The 21,448-nt window shown below is 43.0% G+C and overlaps 2 protein-coding genes across 4 annotated transcripts in view; one reads left to right on the top strand and one right to left on the bottom strand.

The window, feature by feature from the left end:
• Window positions 1-14,595, bottom strand: part of NUDCD1 (NudC domain containing 1) — a 59,437-nt gene extending 44,842 nt beyond the window's left edge. The window contains exons 1-2 of one of the 3 annotated variants that reach the window (XM_028736277.2): window positions 14,396-14,595; window positions 5,449-5,603 (exon numbers count right to left, since the gene is read on the bottom strand). In XM_028736277.2, coding sequence (XP_028592110.2) covers window positions 5,449-5,556 — 108 coding nt within the window. In that variant the 5' untranslated portion in view covers window positions 5,557-5,603; window positions 14,396-14,595. Of the gene's footprint in view, window positions 1-5,448; window positions 5,604-11,132; window positions 11,212-13,810; window positions 14,012-14,395 lie in introns of those variants that run through there. The other 2 variants (XM_028736275.2, XM_077932767.1) reach the window with 2 other exon arrangements.
• A 419-nt stretch (window positions 14,596-15,014) lies between these two features.
• On the top strand, window positions 15,015-21,225 carry ENY2 (ENY2 transcription and export complex 2 subunit). Its single transcript, XM_028736282.2, has 6 exons — window positions 15,015-15,160; window positions 16,416-16,486; window positions 18,104-18,205; window positions 19,062-19,132; window positions 19,699-19,773; window positions 20,908-21,225. The coding sequence occupies exons 3-6, from the start codon at window positions 18,138-18,140 to the stop codon at window positions 20,982-20,984; spliced, it is 291 nt and encodes a 96-aa protein (XP_028592115.1). The 5' UTR covers window positions 15,015-15,160; window positions 16,416-16,486; window positions 18,104-18,137; the 3' UTR covers window positions 20,985-21,225.
• Window positions 21,226-21,448: the final 223 nt, after the last annotated feature.

Here is a 21,448-nt window from a genome sequence, read left to right as displayed (position 1 = left end):
TGGCACACACATGTATGACCTTTCTGGAAGGGGGTGTTAAATGATACTCAAATATGTTCGGGTATAATATTCTTCTGGTCCCAAAGAAGATTTTGTTGGATTACATAAAGGTTATGATAGAAGCAACAGTTCCAGAGATAAGTAACTTACATGCAACTGCATGCATTAGTATTGCCATGTAATACTAATTTCACAATTTCCAACAATTTTGCAATGGCTGGAAAAAAATATATGGGATATAGCTTGGTTGGTACAATTGCCTTTTTATTCTAATAAGATACATCCATCATATATATATATCTTTGCTCTGGAAATTGAGAGTTGCTTACTAATTGCCATTACACAGAATTTTATTAATTTACTAGTGTTATTAAATCATCCCTGCTATTATGAATCACTGTTTTTATGACTTAACAACTTACATAAATTATACACTTAATAAAAACATGAAGAGAAGAATGTAAAAGATCCAGACTGCAGTTATCTGATAAATCGTGAAAAGGCTTCAGCTTCCCTAGATTAGAAGCAGGCTGGCAACTGGCAGCCCATGGAACAAAGCCAGCTTGCAAATTACTGACTATGGGGCAATTCCTTTGGGAACAAAGGCAGTTGCTTAGTTTATACCATGTTATACCACTACTCCATCTCGCTCAGGATTGGCTGCACTGATTGGCAGCAGTTCTCCGGGGTTTCAGGCAGGGATCTGTCCCAACCCTAAATAGAGATGCTGTGGATTGAATTTGCATGCACTCTTACCACTGAACCACATTCTGAATGCAACCGCTTGTCCTTTGCACAATATATTATCTTTTGGCAGAGGGAAGAGGTCATGCCAGCTTGAAAGCTACAAATACGTTGAGTAACATGCAGCACGTATCTATTCAGTTTAGGGAGTGAGTTATGGAAGAGTTTGGTATTGTCTTCTACTTTTTCTTTTTGCAAGCCTTGTAAGCAAAACCTGGTATGCTTTTACTGTTAAAATGAGAGTCAGCTTACAAATATCTTAAAACAAGATGAATCTGAAGATGGTATGCTTAGAGAAAACATTTTCACTGGAAGAAGGTTGACTATTTTGTTAGTTAGCAACACTACTTATCTTTGAATGCAGTGTGGGTTAGCACAGTGTGGGTGTGGCAATACTTGTGTGGCTTCCCAGTGCAAAGGACACTGCTGCCAGTAACCAAGAGGGAGAGGCAAAGCGGTGAGGATGCAGTGCGTTGCGGGTGCAGTGGCAGAATCAATCCAATGTGGTGCCACTGCACCTTCCAACCTGCCTGCTGCTTTGCCCATCTTGGTTACCAGAAGCATCTGCAATGTGTGGAAGCCAGGAAAGCAAGGCTACTCATCTCTTAACTGCTACTGTTTGAATACATCTCTTTTTCCTTAGTCATTTTAAAAAAATGTATATGTATATAAAGGTAAAGGGACCCCTGACCATTAAGTCCAGTCGTGACCGACTCTGGGGTTGCGGCGCTCATCTCGCTCTATAGGCCGAGGGAGCCGACGTTTGTCCGCAGACAGCTTCCGGGTCATGTGGCCAGCATGACTAAGCCGCTTCTGGCTAACCAGAGCAGCGCATGGAAACACCGTTTACCTTCCCGCTGGAGCGGTACCTATTTATCTACTTGCACTTTGATGTGCTTTTGAACTGCTAGGTTGGCAGGAGCAGGGACCGAGCAACGGGAGCTCACCCCGTTGCGGGGATTCGAACAGCCGACCTTCTGATCAGCAAGTCCTAGGCTCTGTGGTTTAACCCACAGCGCCACCCGCGTCCCATACGTACATAGTAAAAGATTATATTGTGTTTGCACTAAGGCAACATTTAAATAGTATACAAAAAAAGTCAAAACAATTCTAGCATACTCTTCAGATACATGGTTTAGACTAAGATTTAAACGGGTGTTTTTATGCAGTTTTGAGCAAACAGGCTTTGCTAAAAACTGAGTGTTAAAAATTGTTATCTCAACATGGTAAAAATATCAATATATGCATTTTCAGTTCTGTTTTAGCCATCGAGAGGAAAAGGGATGTTACCTTCATGCTCTGCTTCCCAAAAGTATTTGGCTGACCACAGCAAGAAATTGGATGCTAGACTGGCTGGATCTTGGTTCAATCCAGTAGGGCTCTTAGGTTCTTACCAAAGCAAAATGCAGTGTGTGTGTATTCAGTTTTGTGAGTTATTATTATTTAAAAAATACATACCCTGCTTTCTCATACACAAAGGGATTGCTCAAAGTGGCTCAGAACAGTAATGCAAGCATGGATCAAATCAAACAAAAAACTGAAGCAACCCCAGGAATATACAGAACAGCACTCAAGACTCAACACATTGTAAGCACAACGGAATCGAAAGCTTGCATTCAAAAAGGAGTGTTTTGAATTGCCAGCGCAACACAAAATGATGGGTAAACTAATGCAACCCTGTGAGGCAGGGATTTCCACATATTGGAGCAACCAGCGAAAGCTTTCTTGCATGCTACCACTTGCCTTAGGAGGAAATGTCACACACGAGAGAAGCACAACTGCTGATCTTAAAGGATAGGCAGATGCACCTAAGAGAGACCAGCTGTTCAAGTACTTTGGTCCCAAGCCATTTAAGTAATAACTAGCACCTTGTATTGCACATGGAAATGGACTGGAAGAATAGGCTGCATAGGCTTCGCTCCTAATGTTCTTGGACATGAATGATGAAACTAGATGCTTCAGATGCCCTCTCCATTACAGATGGGACTAAGATGATTTGTTCCCAGACAACCTACACTCTCACCTAAATATCAAGTTCCCTCTTGAAGTCAGCCTCCATTTTTCAGGGACCAAAAAAGTCTTTCAACATCACGGTCTCCAAGGTAACAGCTCTTCAATAGTTAGCATTTAGTATGAGCACAGTGTTTCTGGCACATACCCACACAGAATGACACCATGACCTGCTTGCTGGAAACAGTTTGCAGATAACTCTGGGGCAGCACCTCACCCAGAGCTGCAATTTCTAAGGATATGGCAGAAATGAGGAAGGGAAAGCTCATCCCATCACGACCGGCATAATTATTTGGAAGAGAAGGAAAGGAAATAACTTTGCTTTCAGAGCGAAGAAAGATTTGTGTGTGTGTGAAAACTGTTTTTACGGCAATCATTTTTTTATTAAAAAAACAATACTTCCAAAAGGTTCAGAGAAACATGGTGTTTTATACTTCTCTGTACATTTCTATAACAAATTCTGAGTAAGAATTGTGACATGTTTGTTTCCTCAATTATTTATTGAGGCAGGAGCACATTTCTCAGCAAACAAGTCAGAGAAGCACATTATCCATCTCTCACAATCCTTAAGGGTGGGAACAATTATTTCCATCTTTGTCTTACTTCTTAACCACACTATTTTGAAAGTTATACAGTACTACAGTGGTACTTTGGGTTACATACGCTTCAGGTTACAGACCCGCTAACCCAGAAATATTACCTTGGGTTAAGAACTTTGCTTCAGGATGAGAACAGAAATCGTGCAGCAGCGGTGCAGTGGCAGCAGGAGGCCCCATTAGCTAAAGCGGAGCTTCAGGTTAAGAACAGTTTCAAGTTAAAAATGGACCTCCGGAACAAATAAGGACCTCCGGAACAAACAATACAGTGGTACCCAAGGTACCACTGTATTGCAATATTATTCAACAGACTGTAGTCAAATATTCTGCTGTGCTGACTGGTTCACTCAAGCAGGAAGTTCACCAACCTTCACTCCACTGCCTTTAACCTTCCTTCCCCATTGTCCTACAGAATACCTTTGTTGCCCATTTTCTGTCAAATGCATTACCCCAAACCCGTTGCTTGAGTTTCCTTGCTGCTCCGCACCGCTTTCCACTAACCTCTGCCTCCCCCATCCATCCTTCCTGCTCATATCAGCCTACTACGTATTCTGTTTTTGGCCATGTCTCCTTCGTTTCTCAGTTCCCAACCACCATGTCTGCTCAGCAATCCTGCCTCTTTCCTAATAGTACGTTGTCCTCATATCTTTATAAACAACAGCAGCACTTTCTGCAAAGGTGTTCTGCGTTCCAGACAACTGCCTTCCAAGCCTGGCAAGGGATAGCTACAGAGGCCTGTCTTTCTTTGTAAAACCCAAAGCATTCTCTATCTGAATCACTGCCTTTGAGAAGAATCGGGATATTTCACAAATAAGTGTGTGTGCCAGCTCTGGAAGGGATCACAAATAAAGCTTCTGGAAGCAAAATCATTTGAGTATGCAGAAACCTAAGCACAGAGTGATGATTAGATGGAAGCACATGTCGTACATCTGCCTTCCGGGACTGTTTGAACAGACATTAGAGATGGCAAGATTGTCACACGACCCCATCTAAGCAATTAGTAAGCCTGCAGCTTCAGTTCTAACTTCAAATTTGAAAAAAGAAATGTGTAAAGTATTGCTCTGTGCAACTAACTGAATAGACATAATTAAACTGTGCATAACCCTGTGAGTGCAATTCTTGACTACCTAAGGTGAAATACAGTGCAGTTAATATCGTGCAAATGTGTTGGGTAGCTTAATTAATAGCAATGAATAGTGGAATAGCAGTATTATTGGAGAATGTGTAATCTTTATTGGATCACACAATTAATGGAATTGAGAAATGCCCATATTTAAAGTCAATAGTGCATTTAAAAAATAATAATAATCAATTCTATAGTATCTGATCTCTTTTAATTACAAATCATAAACACAAAGATGTTTAATAATATTCAAGCATCATAAGTTACTGAAAAAAATATGTTAAAAAGTATGTTCAAATTATGAATACTACTACAGTGGTACCTCGGGTTACATTCACTTCAGGTTACATATGCTTCAGGTTAGACTCCGCTAACCCAGAAATAGTACTTCGGGTTAAGAACTTTGCTTCAGGATGAGAACAGAAATCGTGCTCCGGCGGAGCGGCAGCAGCAGGAGGTCCCATTAGCTGAAGTTGTGCTTCAGGTTAAGAAAAGATTCAGGTTAAGAACGGACCTCCGGAACGAATTAAGCACTTAACCTGAGGTACCACTGTATTTACTTGGTGGCATCTGACTAAGTCGAATCCCCGCGGCGGGGTGCGCTCCCGCTGCTCGGTCCCAGCGCCTGCCAACCTACCAGTTCGAAAGCACCCCCGGGTGCAAGTAGATAAATAGGGACCGCTTTCTAGCGGGAAGGTAAACGGCGTTTCCGTGTGCGGCTCTGGCTCGCCAGAGCAGCGATGTCACGCTGGCCACGTGACCCGGAAGTGTCTCCGGACAGCGCTGGCCCCCGGCCTCTTGAGTGAGATGGGCGCACAACCCTAGAGTCTGTCAAGACTGGCCCGTACGGGCAGGGGTACCTTTACCTTACCTTATCTGACTAAGTCATACTCAAAGAAAAACCAGTGAAATCAATGGACTTCAGTTTGAGGCGACTGACTCAAGTTTTTATTTCTTTTTTCATGGCATCCTTACCAGAGTAATGCTTAAATTCATGACTCTTCCAAGTTGATCAACATAATAAACATTATCTTGGTACCAGGGATCCAGGTGTAGATAATTGTACATGCCAAAGGCACGCATGTGATCCAGGGTATACTGATCATCCCGAAGTTTGACTTCTGCTACAGCTGAAAAACAAAACACAAACACAGAAAATGTAGGATCCTGCATCCATTTAAAACAAAAATCTCAAGTTCCATTTAATAGATAATAATTCTTTGGGACCTATAATTCAAAATGGTAACTTCATTGAAAAATAGAATTGTCCTTTAAGTCTCTGACTTACTGAATTTAGATATTTTATTCAAACTATTATATTATCATTATCATTATTATTAACAAATACGGTGAAGCAGATCTGATAAAACAGCAACAACCCCAGAATGCCACCTGCTGCCTCTAGCTTAAGTTGTACATATGGAAGAGACAACTTTGTAAAACGGTTTAGGTTCTTTTCCCTATTGTCATCAAAGCTTCCCATTTGTTTGGTGTCCCAAAAACAGAGAGAGAAAGTGGCAACAAAGCCATAATCGAGCCTAGCAGACCTTCAAAGCGCTATGACCATGTCATTTCACATAATATTTTCATGAGGTTTGCAATCATTATGGACAAACACACAGACACAAACAGGAACAGTGAAGCTTCCACTGCTAATGTTCTAGGCTGTCAGGTCCTGTTTCCCAATACCCAATTTATATATAACTTTTGGTGAACTGCTAGCTGAAATACAAGAAAATTGTATACAGTATTGTGTGATCATCACCATCAGGCAGTAACTGAATGGCCATCTTTTCAGGAATGCTAAATCATGGCTTTGTGTTACATTCACAAGCCAAAGGGCTCATGTCCTTCAGTATGGCCACAAGGAGATGGGAAGCCTTTGTTTCAGCTTCCAACTAACCACAGGTTGTTGCCAATACTAGGCAGGAGTGCTCTGATGCTGTTTCCTGCTTGGCAGGGGGTTGGACTCGATGGCCCTTGTGGTCTATTCCAACTCTATGATTCTATGATTCTATGACAAAGTGTGGTTATTGTAACCTATGATTTTTGAAACTAGCCAACTTAAATTTTGGTTAATGCTTCTGACTTCTTTTAATAAACTACAGTTTACTAAATGCAGATCCTAGACCGCACAAAACAAACCATGAGTTGAAAAAAGAAGCAGATGCTTCCAACATCTTCCTGGAAGCTGCATGTGGGAACGCACACAAATCCAAGGTTCATACACTTAACACTAAAGAAGAAAGAAAGTTAGAGAGAGAAGATACTATGTTTAAAAAAGTAATTCTACACCACTCATACACACAGCTCTGTTGGAGCATATTTCCTCTACCCAAGTATAGTAGACTCAGTTATTCTGGTTACCCCAAGCTTCCTCTTCAAGTCAGATTCAACAATGAGCCCATAAAGGTCACTAGGTTTATGGGACTAGGGCAGTGACTGCTCTACTTCATATTCTCACCTGCCATTGAGTCACTGCCCAGGCCCTGGTGTATAAATAGTTTCATACCATTCTCTGTCTCCTGAACAGGGCTAGCTTTGGGCTGCATCTACAATCTATAAACTGCCACAACTCCTCTCCTTAGAAAGTACAGTGGTACCTCGCAAGACGAATGCCTCGCAAGACAAAAAACTCGCTAGACGAAAGGTTTTTCCGTTTTCGATTTGCCTCGCAAGACGAATTTCCCCTATGGGCTTGCTTCGCAAGACGAAAACGTCTCGCGACTTTGTTTTCTTTGTCTAAAAACAAAGACATGTTTTGTTTATAAAGTTAATTTATTTTCCCTTCAATTTTTGAACTGCTCTTTACAGTATGTGCGACTTTAAAGAGCAGTTAATAAACTGTTGTTGTACCAAATTTGGCTTTGTTTGGACTTTTTTTGACCATAGGAATGCATTAATTGATTTTCAATGCATTCCTATGGGATTTCGTGCTTCGCAAGACGAAAAATTCGCTAGACAACAAAAATTGCGGAACGAATTAATTTCGTCTTGCGGGGCACCACTGTATCAATCAGGTGACCTGCCAGTAACAGGTGTAAGCACCTGGGTGGTCTTCTATAGCCTCTGGGCTATCATTGTGCACCAAGATACCAAGATATAAACATTCTCTCTCAATATATAAATCTTCTCTCACCACCATCTTTAAGCAGAAAGCTTTAGAAATGATAGCCAAGGCAACTCTCTGCATTGTACTGCCATCCTGTGGATCAAACCTGCCACAGCTTACAAACACATTTTAAACCAGTGGTTCCCAACCTTCACTCTTCTCCCCACAACCACTTGAAAATTAGGTACTTGATAGACCAATTAAAATGATTTTTCTTTTTGTTGTTTAGCAATCATAATGTGCTGAGCCAGATGCAAAATATGTATTGACTCTCCACTCCTTTCAAGTGGCTCGTCAGACTCTTTTCCATACTGGAGACCTTCCATCATCTTGCTGCCAGCTGTGGGTTTATTCTTTGGAAAAAGGCAGATCCTCCTCTCCCCATGACTTCAAGCCCATCTTGCTCACCTTCTGGGTAGACTGCTGTGTTCTAAGAAGGATGGAGCAGCCTCTGCACCCACTGTTCTTCACACACACATAGCTATGCTGCTCTGCAGAGTTGCTACCATGGACCATCTGATGAAACTCATGGACCACTGATGATCTATGAACTACTTTAGGAACCCCTGCTTTAAAGCACAGTTAAAGCTAACTGTGCTTTAAAGATGAGCATTCACTGTGTGCTGGTGCATAGGAAGCAAATTGTGGCCACTTAACTCTTAGTATCAGAGGAGCAGCAAAGTCATTATTTTCCATGTGTTACGTCCCCAACTCAGACTCATGGTTTGTGTCTTGCCAAACAAACCATGAGCTGTAATGGAAGTCCTGTCCTTGACTTAGCACTTAATGCCCATGATTTCCTTTGGAGAGAGAAATCATGAACCCAGGTCCAGACATAAGCCAAACTATGGCATAGCTCCTGGTAGCATAGCAGCAGCAAAAGCTGGGGAGAAGTGGCTGCGAAAGCTGGGTCGGAAACTCTTGTCCAGGACTCCCTGACATCTGAACCCAAGTATGTGGTGACCAGAGAAAGGGTGTTCTCCAAGGGAAGCTTGTCAGCACCAAGCAAAAAATAAAATAAAAATGCCCAGGTATTTAAGAATGAGACAAGGACTCAATGGCAGAGTGCATGCTTTGCATTCACAAGATCCTGGGTTCAACCCCAGCATTTCCAGGTAGAACTGGGAAAGACTCCTGCCTAAAACTCTGAAGGGATACTACCAGTCTGTGCAGTAGACAATGCAATGTTCAGTCTTAGGCAGCAGCCTATGCTCCTAATGCCTTCAAGCCAATTTTAACATTACATATTGTTATGAAGGTTGCGATCTCTGCTGAGCAGTAGCAAAATTCTGGGGGATCCAGGCGCTTACCCATGTTTCTGTTGGGAGTCAAGACGCAGCAGAGACCATTGCGTCTTTAAAAAATATGGTTTATTTTACACAGATTTATACCTGGGTGTAGCTGGAGGGAACACAGAGTTTACAGCATTTGCATCTCAAGAGGGGCTTGTTCCCCACAACCATGCAGCATGAGATTCCAATACATATCCATTCCTCTGTTCCAGCCTGCCCTCAGCCAGCCCGCCAATATGGTTCTGCCCCTCAAGGCCTCTGCCTCTAGTCCTACTAACTTCATTTCCTGTTCCCAGGAATCACATGGTCCAAGCAACACCTCTACATCCATCCACTTGCCCCCTATTCCAAGCCTAGTTTTAAAAGGTGACAATTTTCCTGTAACCTAAATAATTGTAACTTTGGCAACCAGAGTCAAGGATTTCTCTGTGATAGGCCATCAACACCTTTTGTCCTGTTAACGGCCTCTATCCCAGGTGAGGCCCTGGCCTGGAAAGGAAGGTTGGCCTGTGTTTTTCTACTGGCTTGGAATCTTCCCTTTAACACTCCAACTATTTTCTAAATGCAATCATTTTACTAACTTCTAACATTCACTAACTCTAGATTTGTAACCATATATATATATTCAATGCTGTTTGTTTACAATTGCATGACATGTTCTTATAATTTTCTTGCTGTTTTAATCATTTGTATTCCAACTACTGTTTTTATTATAAGTTTGCCCACTTGAGAGCTTTTCAACTTTAAAAAATTGCTTATATTTTTAATAACTTACAGTGCAATCCTAAACATGTTTTCTCAGAAGCACTGAGCTCAATCAGATTTACTCTCATATAAGTCAGCAAACAAACTGCAGCCTAAGGATGCAAATAGTAAGCAGGCCTAGTAGGAAATAAGGCCAACTAAGCACAGTGATCATGGCCACTGGTCCCATCACCTCCTGGCAAATAGAAGGGGAAGAAATGGAGGCAGTGAGAGATTTTACTTTCTTGGACTCCATGATCACTGCAGATGGTGACAGCAGTCACAAAATTAAAAGACACCTGCTTCTTGGGAGAAAAGCAATGACAAACCTAGACAGCATTCTAAAAAGCACAGACATCACCTTGCCAACAAATGCCCGTATAGTTAAAGCTATGGTTTTCCCAGTAGTGATGTATGGAAGTGAGAGCTGGACCATAAAGAAGGCTGATAGTCGAAGAATTGACGCTTTTGAATTATGGTGCTGGAGGAGACTCTTAAGAGTCCCATGGACTGCAAGAAGATCAAACGTATCCATTCTGAAGGAAATCAGCCCTGAGTGCTCACTGGAAGGACAGATCCTGAAGCTGAGGCTTAAATACTTCATCCACCTCATGAGAAGAGAAGACTCCCTGGAAAAGATCCTGATGTTGGGAAAGATTGAGGGCACAAGGAGAAGGTAACGACAGAGGACGAGATGTTTGGACAGTGTTCTTGAAGCTACCAGCATGAGTTTGACCAAACTGCGGGAGGCAGTGGAAGACAGGCGTGCCTGGCATGCTCTGGGTCATGGGGTCACGAAGAGTCGGACACGACTAAACGACTAAACAACAACAACTAGCACAGTGCGACTAGCTTCTGAGTAATCATGTGCAGGGTCGCTCTATTTTTTTAAAAAAGTGTTGCATGGTGAGGTTAAAAGCAAGGCTTTATATCAAAAATTTGAAGACATTTGATCTACAGACACCAACGCCAACTCTCATTAATCTTAAAGTCCCTTTCTGGCCCTATAATCAAGATCCTCCTATCCCTTGAGCCTCTTAGAAGTATGAATGGAAGTCTTTCTAGCAGCGATCGCCCTGTAAAATCCAGTGAGAAATGTCAGGCATGCCCCGTCACCATTGTCCCAAATGGATGGCAAAAATGTGCCTTGTTAAAAGATCTTCAAAAACACCCCTTTATCATCCACCAAACCCCACCCCACCAGTTTATTTCTGATGCTGCTTTAGTTTAGATGGCTGTTTTGGAATTATTAAAGGTTTCAGTTTTCTACATCAATATTCTGATATAAAGATGAGCGCTAGAAACAGAAATTGCAGTATTTCAATATTGTGGCCTTTGGCTAATTGAACAAACTATGACCTTTAAACTGTGGTGGGGGGGCAAGTATTGTTTTGTTTGCTTTTATGTTATGCATGTTTGCATTTTTATTCTGTAAAATTCCCTGTGACCTTCAGAAGAAGGGTGGTATACAAATTCAATAAATAAATATTTGGATTTGCCAGTCACTTAACAGTTTTTAACTTCATCCCCATGGGCACAGTCGGCCAGTCTCCTGAGACAGATGAATGCCAACATAACCGATATACATATGGATTTGCCAGCCACTTTCAGCTTCTTCTGCAAGCAAGGAGAGACTAATAATAATAATGATAATAAATTTGGATTTGCCAGCCGCCTTCAGCTTCATTTGAAACTAGAGGGGTTATTATTATCCCTATTAAACTACAGTGATAATTATAATAATGAATCCCCACAAACCCCACTCACATGCAAGACGTTTTAGGCTCCAGGCCTGGCAGAGGAAGGGTTTGTAACATGAACTCTTAATTGTCAAGAGCTTACCGTATTTTTCGCTCTATAACACGCACCAGACCATAACACGCACGTAGTTTTTAGAGGAGGAAAACAAGAAAAAAATATTCTAAATGAAACAGTGGATGTATGATTTTTGTGGTTCATGCTGTGGCCACAGACATGTGATCTGACGGTGAGTTTGGGGTAGCCCAATGCAAAAATCCTGAGGATCCATGTGGATCCATGCTAAGGTCACCCTAAAGTCGCAGGGGCACTGGGGGAGTGAACGGGAAGCAAGAGAAGGAGAACAATGCCTCTCTCTCTCTCACACACACACAGAGAGAGAAAGAGAGAGAGTATCAATCCTAAAGTTGCAGGGGCGCTGGAAGTCGCAGGGGCGCTGGGGGAGTGAACGGGAAGCAAGAGAAAGTGAACAATCCCTCTCACACACACAGACACACAGAATATCAATCCTAAAGTCACAGGGGTGCTGGAAGTCGCAGGGGCGCTGGGGGAGTGAACGGGAAGCAAGAGAAAGTGAACAATCCCTCTCACACACACAGACACACAGAATATCAATCCTAAAGTTGCAGGGGTGCTGGAAGTCGCAGGGGCGCTGGGGGAGTGAACGGGAAGCAAGAGAAAGTGAACAATCCCTCTCACACACACAGACACACAGAATATCAATCCTAAAGTCACAGGGGTGCTGGAAGTCGCAGGGGCGCTGGGGGAGTGAACAGGAAGCAAGAGAAGGAGAACAATGCCACACACACACACACACACACACACAGAGAGAGAGAGAGAGAGAGAGAGAGAGAATCAATCCTAAAGTCGCAGGAGAGCGCAGGGGCGCTGGGAGTGGGAAGCAAGAGAAGGAGAAGGATGACACACACACACACACACACACACACACACAGTATCAATCCTAAAGTCGCAGGAGAGCGCTGGGAGAAGCTGGGAGAAGCAGGAGGAGGAGGAGGATAGCTCAAGCACACACACACACAGCCCCTACAGTGGCTAATCCAAAATCGGACAGCAAAAAACTGCAGGCAGGGATAGAGAGCAAACCCCGCTCTGCTTCTCTCCCTCCTCCCTGGCTCAGCTGGCTGAAAAGCTTTGCTGCTACTTAGCAGCTCAGTGGGTAGGAGAGAGGGACATAGAACACGGGGTTGTTTTAAAGCAGCCAACCAGACAGGAGCCGCTTACACTCGTGTAAGCGGCTCCTCTCCTCTCCCGCTCTGCTTCTCTCCCTCCTCCCCTGCTCGGCTCGCTGACAGGAGCCGCTTACACCCGCTTTGCTGTTTCAAAGCGAACCACGGACTGCTCACAACTGCAGCAGATTCCCCTGCCATCCGTAGGCATTCGCTCCATAACACGCACAGACATTTCCCCTTACTTTCTAGGAGGAAAAAACTGCGTGTTATGGAGCGAAAATTACGGTATATCACATACCCTCCAACATTTCTCCGATGGAAAATAGGGGCATTCCATTCCATAATGATAATTTTACTTTTTACACTCCACACATCTGACTGGGTTGGCTCAGCCACTCTGGCAGCTTCCAACATATAAAAAAACACATAATCAAACATTAAACATTTTTTTAAATAAAAAAACTTCCCTATACAGGATTGCCTTAAGGCAGCTCAGGAGTCAGATAACTCCATACCCTCCAACATTTCTTCGATGAAAATAAGGAAACCTTAAGGAAAAGTGGAACATTCTGGGATCAAATCAGAAACCGAATGGTTTCTCTAAATCAGGGGCATCCCTGGAAAATAGGGGCACTTGAAAGGTCTAAGGTAAATATTTAACAGAATTGCAAACAGTAGCTCACTACCTCCACAGAATGTCATGCTGTTTGCAGGGGCACAGAATAAAAATGTAGTACCATCAAAAAAATATGCTTCCAACATATAATTTTAAAAATATATATATTTTAAAACTTCCCTATACAGGATTGCCTTCAGATGGCTCGGGGGTTGGATAACTCCATACCCTCCAACATTTCACCAATGAAAATAGGGATATCTTAAGGAAAAGTGGGACATTCTGGGATCAAATCAGGAACCGGGATGGCTTCTCTAAATCAGGGACACTTGGAGGATCTGATTTCACAGTATGTAGAGAAGGGGCCATGAGTTTCATCTAGCCCACCCTACTGCAATGCAGGAACCCCCATACCTTTTTTAAAAAGAGAAAACTTCCAGTACTTCTTACCCCGCCTGTCTTAAAGGCATAGTAAAGATAATAAAAAGTAACAAATCATCCCCAATAAACACCGCTATAGTTTCGAAAGGGGGTTCATTTTCCTTCCCCGCCCCCCCCCCCGGGTGGTGACAGGGAGCACTGAGGCGTCCAGGCCCCTCACGGCTTTCTCCCCCAAGGCACTCACGCGAGTCCAGGCCCACTTGGTAACAGGCCAGCGGCTCCAGCGACAACTTGTATCCCTCAAACTTGGGGTCCAAGAGCAGCCGCTTGACGCGAAGGGAGCAATTCGCCGCCGCCTCCATGCCGCCCGGGAACCAATAAAGTTATTGTTGAAACGGCGAGGCGTCGCGATCGGCCGACGAAGGGCCTCTTGCGGCCGCAAAGGATCCTGGGTATTGAGGCACGCCGGGAGATGTAGTTCAGGGGGCCCTCTAGGCTCCAGGCTGGACTGGATGACCCTCGGGTACCCAACTCTATGATTGCCGGGGGAAAGCACGTCTTGCAATCAAATCCTGTCGACCTTGCTCAGAAGTAAACTGCACTTTCAAAGGGTTTTTGGTGTGTTGTTTCTTTTTGCTTCCTAGTGACAAGAGTTGATGAGGAGCCCATTAAGTTTGCTAAATACACTTGCGTGCTTTCCTTACGTATTAATTAAACCTGTTTAGCTTTCGCTAGGCATATTTACCTGGGAATGAAATCAGCAGATTTAAGAGTTAGAAATCAGGAAGACCGATACTTTAACAAGGAATGGGGAAAATTTATAACTTACCTTAAAGACCATTGTAAACAGTTAAAATCGTTAGTAGGATCGGAATTATCACGTGTAGTTGAAGGCTGAATTCTGGACATAATGGAAAAGAGGTAAAGGTTTTGGATTATCATAAAAGATGCGGGAGGAAAGGATTAATAATAGGACCCACAAAGGGGAGGATGGAAGTTCAGGAGATTCCTTGGAATCGCGTTTTTTATTATTTATGTGTGATATATCTCTGTAAAAAATTAATTTGAAAAACCAAATAAATAATGTTCTTTCTAAAAAAGGAAGAAATCAGCAAAGATTTGCATCTAAGGAAAGCTGCACACTGGATGGGAGCAAATCCATTAACTGCTACTGAACTGAGTGACACCTAAACTCCCGGGTGAAGTTTCGCAACCTGGACCCCCGCGAAAACCAGCTTTCCTCCTCCGCCTTCTTTCTATGCCTGCACCATTCTGAATTGAACCCGCGCAAATCTGCGTGGAAAAAACACCCTCCTACGGGTTGCAGGAGTCGAAGCTGCCGAAAGGGATTGTGGGAGACATAGTTTCTTCTCGAGACGGGGGGGTGGGGGCTCTAGCAAAGCGGGCGAGCGGCTGGAGGGCCTTCTGGGAGTTGTAGTTCTTTTGCCATAACCGGGGCTCGAATAGTCCGCAATCTAGGACTACATTTCCCATGCATCCCTGCGGCGGGGAAGATTAGGCAGGGCGTTGAGATTTCTGTTAAGTCTTGGTCTCGGGAGCCGGACGGGAAGGGATCGGGTCTCCTCCGGGGCAGGTAATCCGACTTGTCGGCGGCAGGGGTGTGGGGGGTGATAGCGGAGGAGGCGGCGTCTTGGTCGCCTAGACTGAAGAATGGCTCCCTTTCCTCTCCCTCCTTCTCCCTTTTCCCGATCTCCCCACTTGGAACTGGCTACTCTCTTTCTCTCTCTCCTCCTCCCCATTTCCAGATACGGGGAAGGCTCTTTCTTCCAGATCCAAGTTCCCCAGTGTGAAATCGGGGTGGCTGTAAATTCGCCTGACTCCAGTAGGTCGCATCTGCGTGTTTTGGAAATCTGGTGGCCAGGCAACTAAAAACGTGCACGCATTTAAAATGGGATGGTGATTCAGGGTGCGTTCTCACGTTAAACGTGACTGTGGCGTGTGCACGCCGGAGTTTCCCTCACTCTGAGAACACATAACGCCTGAATGGTACACCAGTGTACTGTATGCGCTTCTGGTTTTGCTGCCAATTGATCAGCCTGGTTTTCAGTATGATTTATTGGCAGCAGTTGTACAAGGCTTCAAATAGGGATCTTTCTGATCCTCAGTGGTGCAGGGTGGGTTTGTCTTCCAAGTGCTTTGTTTTCTTATGATAACTCAGTCAATGGATCTTTAGTAATGGACATAGGAGACCAACCTTTATCCTAAGTTTGTTGGCACACAGATGCAGATGGCCTGGGGAAATAAAAGCTTATTGTGTCCAAATCCCAGGGGGTGGGAAGTAAGAGGAGGTTTAAGGATTTATTTCCTTCTCCCAAAGCCTAGTGCAAAGTTATGACTAGATGATTTCTTCCTTTGCCTGATTTCTTCTACGTGTGATATCAGGGTGGGTGGTGTAGCATCCTTAAAGCAGCCAAGTGCAATTCAAGGGCCCGTTGCTGCTTCCAGCTTCTGATTTCTGCTTTCTACTTTGTGCTGAGCTCTATCCATATGCCTTCCTATGTTCTCTGCAAATGCAGAAAGACTGGGGTGGAGAGACATCATTGGTGACCACAAATAGTGACCATCAATTGCATTAAAATCATTACTATTTTGAACAGGTATAGGCAAACTCGGCCCTCCAGATGTTTTGGGACTACAATTCCCATCATCCCTGACCACTGGTCCTGCTAGCTAGGGATGATGGGAGTTGTAGTCCCAAAACATCTGGAGGGTCGAGTTTGCCTATGCCTGGTTTTGAAGGACAAATGCTTTGTTCTTGTTTTTTCCTTTTTAATTTGCTTCATTATTTCTGATCAGTTTTAAAACTATCAATTGTATCTTCCTTGCAGAGGGAGCTCTGAAATCCGTGGTGATTGAAATCCGTTTGGGAACAGCATAGTGTGTGTTCCTTTCTTAAAACGTAAGTTTCTCATCATGCCTCTAGACCAAAATTTTCAAATGTGCACTTTTTGGCTCCTGTCTTTTACTTTCCCCCTCACAATTTACATTTACTTTTATATACCCCTTTGTGTATGAAGTGAAGGGTCATAGCTCATAGATGGTGCTTTTGCTTATATGTAGAATGTCCCAGGTTAAGTTCCCAGCATCTCAGGGCAGGGCTGGGAAAGATCCCTAAGTAAAAAACTGGAGGACCACTAACAGTCAGTGTAGACCATGAAGCAAGGGTCCAATGGAGCACAGGCAGTAGCCTGCATGAGGGGAGGAGCATCTCTTTATCTAACTTGAGATGCACCATTCCTACATCAAGACAACGAGAGACTTTCTTCAATCGACACTTTCAGCCCAGTGCTGGTGCATCTGATATCTGCTTGCCCAAAGCTGCAGATCAATCAAAACATGTGGGGTATCCATTATTGGGACTCTAAAATGATTTTTTTAAATTAGGAACAAATATTGGTGGGCAGGGAGAGAGATTTAGATCGATGTTGGAGGTGGGAGTCTTAGCCCTTTCCCTTTTACAGTATTTCCTGAATTTAAATTGCCCCCAGCTGTTAGTGGTCTCAAAGAAGAAACAAGATTGGTTCCTGTAATGTACCTTCCTCTTTGGGGCTAATGGTTGCTTTAGGGTTGATTTTAAATGAGTGGGGGGATGGCACAGACAGGAAGATACACCAGCCTGCCAAAAGCCCACACACGTTTTCCCTGCCCCTAGTTGTTCCTAACTGAAGGGGGGCGGGAATCCATGTTTAGTTTTGCCAGAAAAAAATTGACTATCATAGTAAATAAAACAATGAGCTCATTTTCACAATATGGTAAGCCAAACTATGACTTACGGAGCCCACAAAAATTTATGTGGTCCCAGAGAGGAGCTTTAAGGTGTTTTGCTCCTCCCTGTTCCTTTTTAATGCTGCAGTGCACTGAACTAAGTTGTTTTGGACTACATCTCCCATTAGTGCTGGCCAAGGATGAAAGGAGTTGTATTCCAGAACATTTGGAGGGCGCAGGCTGGGAATGGCGGCTGTATACACTTCCTTGGGATTAATTGCATTGAATTGAATAGGATTTAGTTCCAGTATATGTGCCTAAGATTGGCACCTGGTCAAAATGTTGGGAACAAAGAGCCACATTTATTGGGAGTGGTTTGGAATTCGTAAAATCTATTAATAAAACATTGTAATTGCATATGACCTCACTGTTCTGGTCTAAGAAAATCATTGTGCTTGGCTCTTGAATCAACAACGGAAGTTGTTGTCTTGCCACTGAGGTCCTTGTGTCAGATGGAAAGAATAGATTTATTTAGTATCCGACTATAAAAACAGAACCAACTAACAAAACATTGGAAAATCTCAGAACAGGTCTGTGTACTTTGCGATTCCCCCCTGATCAAACCCTGCCCATCCAACTATGCATTGTCACCTTCTGAGACTTGACAGCTTTCCTGTTATCAAGTCTCTGGCAAGCAACCACATGTAACTCATGGACTATATTCACTTTTCTTTGTGTACACCCAATTTAGATGGATGGTGGATGTTGTGTCTCAGTAAGGTTCATCTCTGCATTTTTTATTTTTTTTTAGTAGATCGGTTGTTCACATATAGACTCCCCAAAAAATGAATAAAGATGCCCAAATGAGAGCAAGCATAAACCAAAAGCTAATCGAAACAGGAGAACGAGAACGGTAGGTGGGCTTTGTTTCCTGTTCCACATGTAGAAATATATTGCATCTCTATGGCTGCAGTCGTAACCCCACATGGTTAGGATTGGAGACTTGTGTGTTCATTACTAGGGAAAAAAGGTGTGTTAATATACGAAAAGTCCTGCTGGATCAGGCCAGTGGCCCATCTAGTCCAGCATCCTGTTCTCACAGTGGCCAGCCAGACGCCTATGGGAAATTTACAAGCAGGACCCAAGCACAAGAGCACTCTCCCTTTCTGTGATTTCTAGCAGCTGGCATTCAGTAGCATTACTGCCTCCAATCATAGAGGCAGAACATAGCCATCATGGGTTGGAGCAACCTATTGCCTTATCCTCCATGAATTTGTCTAAAGTTATTTTAAAGCCGTTCCCTGCAGCCCTTGTAAATCTGGTTCTGGGGGGTCCTGGGACTGTTGGGAGGGGTACAAAGGGGGAACTGCAGATGGAGAGGAGAACCTGTAGCCAGTTGGTATCACTGAGCCTAACTAAGTACAATTGTAGAGACAATAAAATTGGTGGGTGGTTGGGACCATGCATGCTGCCCTTAATCACTTGGAGTAAAAAAAACTACAAATAGAGCTGGTTTGGGATTTTGCTTATTGGGTCCATGTTAGCTTTCTAATTCAGGTTGTTGGACCCCTCTGCCCCAGCTAGTATGGCTGCAATCCAACAACATCTGGAGGGCTACAGATGTGTCACCCTTGGATTAGGTTTGGCCAGTGCAGCTTCCACATTCCAAGCATTTGTTTGTGCTAATCTCTCTTATGTGTGGTAGTTTATATTTGGGGCTCGATAATGCGGTTTACTTTACTGTCCTCTAATGACATGTTGTTTTACAGCCTTAAAGAGTTACTGAGAGCCAAATTAATCGAATGTGGCTGGAAGGACCAGCTGAAGGCACACTGCAAAGGTAATTGTCGGTTGATCTCAGTAATTGTGAATGTATTGACAGAGCTAAGCCATAAGTACAAAGCATATGGAAGTGAGTGCCTATATATCTGCATTTTAAATACTGATAGATTTTTTTTATAAAAAAAACACACCTGTCTGTTTCTTTCCACCTCCATTCTAGCAGTTTTAAGCACTGCATTTTAGACCCAGTTCCTTCTAGAACCAAAATGTCCATTTCCCAGAAGATTTATTCCACCTTCTGGCACATAATAATCAGCTGCTTAAAATTTCTATTTAAAAAAAAGTTTATTTTTCTCTCTCTTTATTATATTTATACCCAGGCTATACTTCTAACAAGCTAAATCTGATGATGATTTCAGAATTAGGTTGACTGAGGTTCCTACTGTTATATGGTCACTAGTTCAAGTATATTTTTCCTTCCTATAGGTCCAATGCAGACATGACACATCTGATCACTTAAAGTTAAATGTGTAAATGCACTTTGGAATGAACCGCAATGAGTTTTTTCATACAGGCTAGGCCTATCATTTTCTAATTTGAAGTATTGTGTGTAACCTTGCTTAGATGTCATCAAAGACAAAGGCCTAGAGCATGTCACGGTTGACGATTTGGTGGCAGAAATTACTCCCAAAGGCAGAGGTAAGAGAAGTAACATTGCTTTGACACCTACGCAAAGAACAGTGATGTGTATCTGGCTGAGATTTATGTACTGCTGCATCTAGGAAAGTGAATCTGTGGTTGTGCAGTCATTCCTGGACTGCAGCCTCCCATCATTCCTAATCATCGGCCATATTGGCTGGTGCTGATGGGAGTCGGAGTGCAACAACACCTGGAGAGATTCAGGTTCTTCATCCTTGAGCTAGCATAATGCCGCAATTGGTTTACTATAAACAAGATTCTCTGTCATCTTGAGGCATGTACCTAATTGTGCTCATTTACTTAATTGCGAAGAGATGAATTGAATGTGTTTAATGTGATCAGCCATAGGCAATTAGGAAAGGAAGAAAGAAAGAACTGAGTAAAACACTGGTACCAGCACAGCTCTAGCTACAGGCAACTAGTCTCATGTAACAACTGGACATGTACCCTCAATATTATCGGAAAATGCATCCAGCTAGTTCAGTATTTCCTGATGCGTATTAATGGCTTGGATCCTAATTAGTTCTCAGTGATTGGAAGGGCCTCTTCTGTTTTGTCCAAGCAGAGTTCAAGGTGGATCACAGCAAATTAAACCACTGGCAGTAATTAAAGGACATAGAGTTATAACCCAAAAACAGCTACAATAATTTCAGGAAACATCAAAGTTGAATTCAGCCTAGCCTGACTGCCTGGCATTTTTTTTACAAACCCATAAAGACTAAGGCTGGGAGATTTCTCTTGGAAGAGAATGACACAAACGTGCCACTGTGCAAAAGTTCATATGATCCATCCATCCAAAGACAGCCCATGGGCTATTGATTGGGACCTGCCAGATGATCAACAACTCAGACAAACCCAGAGATACTAACTTCCCAGTAGACCGGAACTATACATGGCTGTTGGGCTTTGTAGAGCCAAAGTTCTGATCTCATGGGGTTTGTTATTAACCTGGACTAAACAGGATGAACATCGAGGGATATAAAATTGGGCTCTTCACTTGGTATGTATTCTATAAAAATGGTGTTTGCACTGCAGCACTTGTAAGCTCCTGTTGTCACATGTAATGTGGCTACAGCTTGATTTCTCACATCTTTTCCCCACTCTCATCTCTTGCTATTTATTCTTACTTTTCAGCCTTGGTACCCGACAGTGTAAAGAAAGAGCTTCTACAAAGAATAAGAACATTCCTCGCTCAACACGCCAGCCTTTGATTTCTTCCATTGAGTCTTACCATGTTGTATTACGTGAATCTTGCCAGAAACTGGAAGACGTTTTTCCATGCTTTAGGGTTGAAAGTTCACTTTTTTTTAATGTTTAGTTACTGGAAGTGTACTTTGCTACATTGACTTCTTAATTCTTGCTATTTTAATAAAAAATAAAATGAACTGCTTGTGGGTGTATGTTGGAAAGAGATGCCATTTCTTGCCATTAAAAGGTTATTGTGTCGCTTAACATGATTGACATCTTTTTCATCACTATTAACTATTCCAAATGTCTCTTAAATTGCAGTAGCAGAAATGATAACAGTAGAACACACACTAGATAAAGTATTTGGTTAACAGCAGAGAAAAAGAAGGATGCCCATATGATACAGGGTGGGGCAGAGCAGTGATAGGTAGGATTTTGGGTAGATGGGTATTCTCTTAGCCTACCCTTTCCCAACCTGGGAGCATCA

Source organism: Podarcis muralis, chromosome 8, assembly GCF_964188315.1.
Source record: "Podarcis muralis chromosome 8, rPodMur119.hap1.1, whole genome shotgun sequence".
Taxonomy (NCBI): domain Eukaryota; kingdom Metazoa; phylum Chordata; class Lepidosauria; order Squamata; family Lacertidae; genus Podarcis; species Podarcis muralis.
The sequence above is the reverse complement of the archived record's forward strand: the minus strand, read 5'-3'. Positions and strand labels throughout refer to the sequence as shown.

Excerpts from the sequence above, each read along its gene's own strand:
- ENY2 (XM_028736282.2), top strand. The coding sequence starts at position 18,138 with ATGAATAAAGATGCCCAAATGAGAGCAAGCATAAACCAAAAGCTAATC. Across the intron at positions 18,206-19,061 it reads GAAACAGGAGAACGAGAACG|CCTTAAAGAGTTACTGAGAG; the intron begins GTAGGTGGGCTT and ends GTTGTTTTACAG. Across the intron at positions 19,774-20,907 it reads AATTACTCCCAAAGGCAGAG|CCTTGGTACCCGACAGTGTA; the intron begins GTAAGAGAAGTA and ends CTTACTTTTCAG.